The 9,355-nt window shown below is 49.9% G+C and overlaps 3 protein-coding genes across 3 annotated transcripts; 1 reads left to right on the top strand and 2 right to left on the bottom strand.

Annotated features, from left to right (window-relative positions):
- Positions 1-954: 954 nt before the first annotated feature.
- Positions 955-1,360, bottom strand: VC83_01827 (uncharacterized protein; the record flags this gene model as incomplete). The annotated part of the gene is made up of 2 exons (XM_024465500.1): positions 955-1,211; positions 1,261-1,360. The coding sequence occupies 2 exons, from the start codon at positions 1,358-1,360 to the stop codon at positions 955-957; spliced, it is 357 nt and encodes a 118-aa protein (XP_024326920.1).
- Positions 1,361-1,457: 97 nt separating this feature from the next.
- VC83_01826 (uncharacterized protein) lies at positions 1,458-1,783 on the bottom strand (the record flags this gene model as incomplete). Its single annotated transcript, XM_024465499.1, has 2 exons — positions 1,458-1,656; positions 1,707-1,783. The coding sequence occupies 2 exons, from the start codon at positions 1,781-1,783 to the stop codon at positions 1,458-1,460; spliced, it is 276 nt and encodes a 91-aa protein (XP_024326919.1).
- A 3,245-nt stretch (positions 1,784-5,028) lies between these two features.
- VC83_01825 (uncharacterized protein) lies at positions 5,029-6,595 on the top strand (the record flags this gene model as incomplete). Its single annotated transcript, XM_024465498.1, has 2 exons — positions 5,029-6,029; positions 6,082-6,595. 2 exons carry the CDS (start codon positions 5,029-5,031, stop codon positions 6,419-6,421), a joined length of 1,341 nt encoding a protein of 446 aa, XP_024326918.1. The 3' UTR covers positions 6,422-6,595.
- Between the last annotated feature and the right edge of the window lie 2,760 nt (positions 6,596-9,355).

The raw sequence follows: 9,355 nt of genomic DNA, 5'->3' as shown, positions 1-9,355 counted from the left end.
CAGGACCGACTCATAGTCAATGAGGACCACTATCTTACCGACGTCTCGAGAAGAGCGTTGATATGGGGAACTACGACCGGCCTGGCGAAGACCTACCTAGAGCCCCAATACCTGTCCGCTACGCATGGGTTCCCCAGTGCTGAGGAGATGATGGATCTACTAGGTTCATACTACCTCACAGGCAACGAGACGGAGCAGGCCAGGAACCTCTTCAATGACCTGCAAATGGGAGAGAAAGGGCATGCTAGCAAAACCTTCCCAGAGTTCAAGGCTCGTTTCCAAAGTGCAGCTATCACAGGACAAGTCTCCGAGTCGGAATGGTTTCGGTACATGTGGAACAAGTTGACTCCCCAATTCTGCAGCCGCGTCGCGATCATCAAAAACCAAATTGGAATGGAGACTACCAGACCATGGTAGGAGAACTTACCACCTTCAATCAGGAACAGCGCCGGAACAATGAATTGAATCCGCTACCTGCTCTCGCAAGGACGTCCACACGTACCACGGATACGGCAAAGGCGTCGGCATCGAAGCCGACTCGAACCACACCCGCTCTGTTCACCCAAACCGCGTTCCTCCCCAAGCTAGCCATACCGGAACGTGTGAGAACCGCAGTCCCTGCACCCTCAGGGAACTGTTTCAAGTGTGGCAAGCCCGCCCATTTCCAGGACAAATGCCCGCTCAATGCTACTGTCAAGGAAATCGACCGTAACGACCCCGAGGCAGAAGAACAATGGGAAGAAGCCGTGGAACTTCAATCGGATGCGTCCCTCGAGGAAAACAACGAGGCCTAGGAGAAGGCTCCTTCCTAGGTCAGCGTCCGTTCGAACAGCGATGATTGACTTGCGCTCCGTATTGAAGGGAATAAAGACTATAGAGGACTTTCCGTAGTAGAAGACTTGCGCGAGAAGCTCAAGGGATAACTAGCGGGTGTGAGAAAGGAAATTATTTGATTCATAGTCTATGTCCGTAGCCATAAATATAAATAACGGCTTCTTCCCATTGTTCTTCTGCCTCGGGGTCGTTACGGTCGATTTCCTTGACAGTAGCATTGAGCGGGCATTTGTCCTGGAAATGGGCGGGCTTGCCACACTTGAAACAGTTCCCTGAGGGCGCAGGGACTGCGGTTCTCACACGTTCCGGTATGGCTAGCTTGGGGAGGAACGCAGTTTGGGTGAACAGAGCGGGTGTGGTTCGAGTCGGCTTCGACGCTGATCGTTTAACAGTTCCCTGAGGGCGCAGGGACTGCGGTTCTCACACGTTCCGGTATGGCTAGCTTGGGGAGGAACGCGGTTTGGGTGAACAGAGCGGGTGTGGTTCGAGTCGGCTTCGACGCCGACGCCTCTAAATTATTGTTCATCGCTCGTTTCTGCCATTACTCGTTTCCCGCCCGCCATTAATCGTTTTCCCGGCTGCTATTAATCGTCACAGTCGTCCAACCACCCATGCATACATCATTAATTTTGGGATAGCCTCTCTCGAATATGCTGCGTAGATGGCGTCTGCGTCTTGAGTTGCGTCCCTCTGTGGGTATCGGTGGTCGAGCACAATGACTTCTGCTGTCGGGGCTTGTGTTTGTTCTTGTGGTTCTTCCTAGCTTGGAGTCTCTGGGGACGGACAGTCCGAATGGCCTCGGAGAGGCCTGCGAAGGACATACTATCGAACGTGTTAGCGAAAGCGAGCTATGAGATTACAGAAGGGCTTACCCATTCCGGGGACCTCCTTCGTGTACTCCAGACCCTTCCCCGTTCTGGCGCTGTTGCATAGGGAGGAGGTCCGTCATGGTGGGGGCTTCGAGAACTATACTAAGAGTACGTCAGCGGTATAGATGGGGGCCGAGCGGTGGGATGCGTACTCGTCGTCAATGCTGTCCTCGGCCACATTATTGTTTCCATCTGCCTGGCCGCCGTCTTTAGTAGCGTCGTTGCGCCCAGTATTGCCGCCGCGCGGAGTGGACAACCGGCAAGGAGATAGCGTGGGCCAGGGTAGTGACTTGAGCTGAGGAGATCGGATGGAGCACCACGAAGGCACAGTTATGCCGACGAGGTTCGAGTTGTAACAAGAGTTGGTCTGAGCAAGAAACACGGTAGTGTAGCGTGGTATGTGACGTGTGACTCGAGTGGCAGCAAGAAGATGGAGATATGCCGCCTGGGCTGGCGGGATGCTCGAACGACAGGAAGATCCGGTCAAATTGGCGGTCGAGTGGGTGCGAGGAAGAAGTTATGTCTTATGGCGTGAGAGGCACGAGTGGCAGTAAGAGCTGGTTAGGTTTATAGGGCGGCGGAGAAGAAGGCACGGCGGTGGCCTTTTAGGTAAGGGATATAGCGATGATAGGGAGCGTCGTCGAGTGCGAATTCGAATAGCGTAGTGAAGGAGTGGATTCGAATAGAACTAAGCTGCACGGCTGGCGAGTACTCAGTGTAATAACTGGGAATAGACGGAAAAGTATGGATAAGGAATGAGGCGAAGGGGTATAATGAATGTGTGAGCGACGGGTGCACAGCGTGTGGGTAGGAAAGATCAAAATATGGGAGAGAAGCGGATATAATATAAAGACGACGAAGATGGGAGTCATTACGACCGCCGCCCTGTGAGTGAGAAAGATTGGGGGATTGATCGACATGAAGGGGATGAGGGACCACACTCCACACAACCGGCTCACCCACTACAGCTAACTGGCTTCCCCAACCTCACATCCTAACATGGCTCATACGGGTAAGAAATGATGATTAGGAACGTAGGAACACGCAACAATGGGCATTGTGTGTTCCGGCCTCCGCGGACGACGGATCTCTGTGCTGCGCCTCCATGGGTTGGTATGTCGGCGAGGCAGCTGTGTGCCCTCGAGTGCGGCATCTCATCAAACAAAGTGTACCTTTGTCGAAATAAAGGCAATTAAACAAACCCACGGACTTGCATGGGATTTTTTGCCTGCATTCCGCCGCCGCCAATCGTAGATAGTGACCGTAGCTAGCGAACACCGCTGGTCTGGCAGGGATGACTTCCCCACTCACCGCCATTCCTCCATTCCTAATGAGTGGTAGACTCAGCGGATTAGTGGCCCTTGGGACCTGTAGATGTCTTGCAGCACTGTAGTACATGTCGACAGGCACTCAGTCAAGTACTGAGAATGTACAAAAAAACCACCTTTGTCTTGTCTGTACATGCTCAACTTATGGCATAACATCTCCGACAGGGAGGCCAAATTGTTGACAGCCCTGACATCCACTGGACGACGCCCTTCTGTATGGTTCATGCGCACAACCGCTGCGTAAATTAATTGTATTGCAACATTCCGCGCATAAACCACATCGCACACCCAACAGTATTCAGTGGCTGCAAACTCTGACCCAGCCAACTGGTCAAGTTGTCATCAGAGGGGCCTGGACTGATCAATGTGACGATCAACCACGCATAAACTACGCTGGGGGGAGCCAGTGCCCATATGTATGGACACAATGCCTTCGGCGTCGTTGGGCGTAGCCGGCCGAACAGCGGATCTATTAGGTTTGTGCAATAGATATCCCCAGGACTAGGGCTGATATCAGGTGGCCAAATTCTAGTTGCGCTTCAACTTTAATTCGTTTGGTTGAGCAGAAGGGAAATGAGACTGGAGAGCTCAGCGGAGTGCTGAGCTAAGAGCATGCACCCTGCCTAGATGTGCGGTGCATACATACCGATGCCATAAGTACAGCCGAGCCGTTGATGTATGTATTGTTTGAGATCATATCCACTTTCCACTGGAGTACTCCATCGCGCGGCCTGTCAGATGTTTTGTTTCGCGCCTCGTCTGATAATCGTCCGATAACGCGAAAGAGCTAAAACATCTCGTAGAAGCCTAGCTTGAGACGCGGCCAGTCTTCTGGCAGGGGCGCTGGGGACAAAACCCTTCCTCAAAACCGCCGATTTCTAGCGCAGCTGAATATGTCGACAAACCCTCATCCATCTGGTCTATTCTCCTAATCTCCCTAAATGTCTCACCACCTGCTCCTGCACCGAGACGGAAGGAATGGGCCAGATCCACAACCTCCAGACTAGCTCTTCGCTGTCACACCGCATAAAAATGTTGCTGCACCACACACAGCCACGACCGCAGCCTCATCCACACCATATAACATGTTACGTGCATTGGTCGCCAGCGAACCACACGCTGTAGCACAGCATGGATGTTCAACAGGCATCGCAGCGTTAGAACAAAGCCATGGAACAACCTGCCAATACTCCCGAATCCCCAACCAAGGTATGGAGTAGATAGGCCTGGCAGCTTGGACGGGCTATCGGATTATTCATGTGGTGTGAGGTTGCACGTACTTTTGTGGCTGCGCACGGCCTCGTAACTGAACCCATCTTGTCGGCCGTGTGGGACGCAAGCGAGGCGCGGTGGTTGAAGATATTGTTGACAGCAGGCAGACTTTAAACCAGTTTCGTTCATAACTGCAAGTATTGTTGCGGGTTTCTGGGGTATCTACCAGTGCCAACAATATATACCCAGCAATAGGAACATCATCGTAAATAAGATACGAATACCTGCCAAGGCCGAGTCCAGGAAGGAAGCAAGTCAGGTCTTGAGAGAGACAAAGGCACGTGATTGAGATTGTTGTGTGGCTTGCTTCCATGACTATGGAGAGGCTGAAACAGGGCCTCATGCAGAGGCCCTGTGAGCAAATAGCATCGCGTGCATTGTCAGAGTTTTCACGGGTTAAAAGGAGGCAGAGATGAGTCGGTGAAGGAATATAAAAAAAATACGAAGAAAGGCAAAGGAATATTGGGGCTTATTCTGGATGTATTGAGAGTGAAATTCGCGATTTTGATAAACTCTTTGATATCCAAACTTTTATAGAGTCGCGCTATCCTATTTGGGACTAACGTAGCCCTAAAATGGTGGGACCTTCCATTGGTGACCGCGCACGATCGGCACGGTCCGTGCCGCTAGGCTTATTGAGGGCTAATATTCTACAATTTATCACCACCCTGTCACGTGCACCAAATCAACCATTTCTCATCTCGCTCATCTCATCCCACCCAAAGATGGCTTCTCTCAGCCAGGACCATCGTCCCGACGACGACGATGTCGACGACAATGTCATCGCCAAGCTCCAGCTTCAAGATCCAGAGTTGAGCGGGTCCTTGGCGGCGGGGAAGGGTCGCAGTGGAGAATTCACCGACGAATCACACGCCTTGCAGCTGCAACAGCAAGAGCTGGAAGAGCTGGAAAATGACGATCTATCTTCCTCAAACAGGAGTGTGGCTCAAAGTTCGGATTCCGTCCAAAGTCACGTGCCGACTGCTATGAACACAACTTCACAAGAGGCAAACATTGCTGGTGGTGATCACGATCTCGCCCAAACTCTCAAAGGAAATGCAGGACGACCAGATGTCAAACATCCCAAGACAAGCCTGGGGCATCGGATGCTGTCAAAACTTAAAAACCTCTTCAAATCCAAGAAGCACGACCAATACTATTACGCTTATGACAGTGAACGGCGACTGTCATTCACATTGGTAGAAGGTAGGCCCGTAACGCTCACTTCAAACACAGATCTTTGTGAAGCATGCGGTGGTGAAAAAAACATTGAGGACCTTGGATGTGGCCCATGCGGCCATGAGTACTGTCGCGATTGTCTCCAGGACCTTGTCAAGGCGGCGATTACAGACCAGTCCCTCTTTCCGCCACGTTGCTGTCGCCAACCAATTCCTTTGGAGACAATCCGCTCACTCCTGACTTCCGAGCTGGTCCATGCTTTCATCGACAAAAAGATCGAGTCCGACACTCCGAACAAAACGTATTGCTCTGTACAGACCTGCTCTGCCTTTATCAGAAGCGCCAATATTGCCAACAACGTGGGTACATGTCTCAAATGCGACTCAAAGACATGCACACTGTGCAAAGAAGCCGCTCATGGAAGAGGAGAATGCCCAAGTGATCCAGAGTTTCAGCAGATCTTGGAAATGGTGAGAGAGAATGGCTGGCAACGATGCTACATGTGTTCGAGCGTGGTGGAACTGAATTATGGCTGCAACCATATCACGTAAGTGCCCAGTCATATCCTACATGGATACCAAATGCTAACACTATAATAGCTGTCGTTGTGGTACTGAATTCTGCTACCTCTGCGGACTGAGATGGAAGAGCTGCACCTGCGCGCAATGGGATGAACATCGACTTATTGAGCATGCAAATGTGATTGTAGCTCGTCAACCGGAGACTCGTGGATTGCGACTGCGCGAGAGATTTGAGGCGTTTAAACGTACAATTCAGAATCTCCGAGAGAACCACGAATGCCAGCATCTTGACTGGCGGTATGTCAGGGGGCCCGGCTATTGCGAAATATGCGGCCAGTTAATGACTACCAGGTTCATTCAAGAATGCAAGGAGTGCTATATTTGGGCTTGCAAGCGATGCAGGAAGCATAGGCTGTAAGGATATATGTGTTTCAGGACGGATGGTCCAGGTGCAACAGAAGTAGATGGATACCAAAGTTGGAGTTGGAGACGGTCCGTCAACGCCTTATCATACGCATGGGTATATTTTCGTATTTTCGGAAAAGCTGCTTTGAGACGGAACGGTGAACTTGGATGGAAGGGTTACACTCAGTCAATGTAATAAAACCGACAGATGATGTTTCTAAATGAATAAAACTGTTATATAATGTATGTGCCTGCTACACGGTATGTCATCGAACCTGAGAAGCGCTTTGATGGTATGTGGTATGTTTGTGAAATCCGTACGCCCGTTGTAACTGCGACGCATACTTGAATATTTCACCCAATGCAATGAGTTCGATATAGTTAACTAAAAAATTAGCGACACCCAATTCGCCTTCCTACTGTACTGCTCTTTTGTCCACTGGAATACTGTAGCTCTGTCTGTGCCCAATTTGGGGTTGCTCTACAACATGGGAATGGCGAAGCTATCGTGGTGAATAAATGTATGCATCTGTGGGTGATTGGGGCTCCGTTAACACTCTCACTGCAAGGGATAGAGGGAGTGTACAATTTGTAGGTGTTGGTAGCGGTCCGTGATAATAGAATAATATGATAATTACGGGCGTGTCAACCAGGTTCAGAACAGTGATCTGTGAAAGCATGTTTTTATTCATCTAGCCACTGTGGTGCCCAGTTTTATCTTCTGAGTTGGGTGATACTGGGCTTGGCCCCGGGTTGGCGCTTGGCGGCCTGGGCGGCATCGCTGCCCCTTATCCCGGGCACGGAGTAAGAATTCCACAAGGAGTATTAGCAGATGCTCAAATACGAGAGTTTGATTATTCTATGCTACAAGAAGTTCAAGGATGTCAAAATCGCAAAAGCAGAAGCCATCGTACACTTCAATTTGGGGGTGCTTTAGTGTGCATCACGGGGGACCTACCCCATCAGTCCCCCGACCCCAGACCGGACCATGGTCCGGTCCGGTCTGAAGCTCATAACCCACGGTTCCTGTTGAGTAATATGCGTGTGTATTCCTGTCTATCTATTGCTGCCTGAAATTGCGGGGAAGTGGTGCTGAGATCATGTGACACCCCCCCATGTATCCCAGTACCGCATACTAAGTAGGAAGGCTCGCAGGCAAATCCGTATGGGTCTGAAATTGGAGTTCTGGGCCAACAACCTTTTTCTACCCCCACCCACGCCACTAACAAGCACCAACTTTCCACTCTCGCACAGCTCCGTACGTGACTCACAATGACTGTTATTGGTGAAATCAAGCCTCAAGACATGGCTCTGGTTGAGATCAGGGCTGACCTCCATGATGACTTGCCGGAGTATGAGAGGGTCAAAATACCATCCCTACCCCCAATTGTGGTTGGCGTGGAATTGGCCCGTCCGTACGGTGTTGCTGGTGTGGGAAAATGGGTGATTCTCCTGTTTTTGTATAGTAAAAGTCAGGGATTTCTCCTGCTCTTGTCTGCCTTCCCCCCTTTGTTGAAATGGGTTTGGAATTTCGAAAAATGAATGTGAAATCTCCATGCATATATTGCATCTATGTCATATGGAGTTGTGTAGTCTTCCAAATGAGTGTATGTTTATTATTTCCCAAGGTATTCCATTGGGAAAGTTGAAATAAGAACGCATAGTAAAACTAGGTGTAACTGTAGGCGGCTTTGGTGCTTTTGAGAGTTCTACCTCTGTACGGAACTCATCCATTAGCTATTCTTGTCTTGCCTCACTTTTCAGTTAGTGAAGTAGAAGACTAGACTCTTTGGTCTAGGGGGCTGCTTTCCATAGTACAAAGGTAGCCAGTGCTTCGTACGGGGTTGTGTTGTATGTATGCACTCCTATAGGAGATGCTTTATGTCTACAAGGTTCAAATGTTTAATGAACTCCTTGTGCTTCTGATGGGGTAGGGCCTTAGTAAAGCCATCTGCTGGCATCTCGTATGTAGCTATCCACTTAATATTGAGGTTCCGATGCTCAACCTCCTGTTGTAACGCTGACTTCTAAATGATAGAAGACACAGAGGTTCTCTTGCGTAAAGGTTTACTTATCAGAGGAGGCAGGGGATCAGACACAAAGGCTTCAAGTAACACGTTACTAGTATATAACAAATACTGTATTGAGTTGAGCACGAAGCTCCTATCTAAGAACTAACTATCTACTTATATAGTGGCATCGTGCCTAGTGGACTCCTGGGAACTCACTCGAGTCCTCGGAGTCCTGGACTCTTAGGATTCTTCTCATCATCCTGCGAGTCCGTCACGTGCCTAGTGGACTCCTGGGAACTCACTCGAGTCCTCGGAGTCCTGGACTCTTAGGACTCTTCTCATCATCCTGCGAGTCCGTCACGTGATACTTTCGGAACTACTATTCCCCGCTGCCCCTCCAGGTACCAGGGCCGGTCTCATGCGACCTCCCTCCTTCCTGTCCTGTAGTTGGCCAGCCTTCTTGTTCTGTCGTAACACCTGTCTTAACCAATGTGAGTGGACGTCAATATGCTTCAGCTTTGTAACTAGCTTTGGAGACTCCTTAAGTAAGATCCGTACGGTCTGCAAATTATCACAATTAAGTGAGTATTGCTCGTTTAGATCGAGTTTGATTGTGTTGAAGAAACGCTGCCACCAATAGAGCTGTTTCGCACTGTGGGACAAAGCTAGAAGCTCTGCCTCTGTTGTAGAGGTTGACACAGCCTTCTGCTTTGAGCAGCGCCAGTCTATTGCCCCTCCAAATAAGGTAAACAAATAACCCTCTGTGCTCTTTCTTATTGATTCGCAGTCTGCGTACGAAGCGTCACTAGAGCATTGAAAGCGAGCCTCTTGAATATTAGGTCCAAACTGAAGAGCTAGGGTCTTAGTATCCTTAAAGTAGAGTAGAAGTCTGTCGACTGCAGCCATGTGGTCGGCCTGGATTGATGAGAAATTCC

The sequence above is a fragment of the Pseudogymnoascus destructans genome (assembly GCF_001641265.1).
Source record: "Pseudogymnoascus destructans isolate 20631-21 unplaced genomic scaffold scaffold_4, whole genome shotgun sequence".
In the NCBI taxonomy this organism is placed as follows: Eukaryota; Fungi; Ascomycota; class Leotiomycetes; order Thelebolales; family Thelebolaceae; genus Pseudogymnoascus; species Pseudogymnoascus destructans.
The sequence above is the reverse complement of the archived record's forward strand: the minus strand, read 5'-3'. Positions and strand labels throughout refer to the sequence as shown.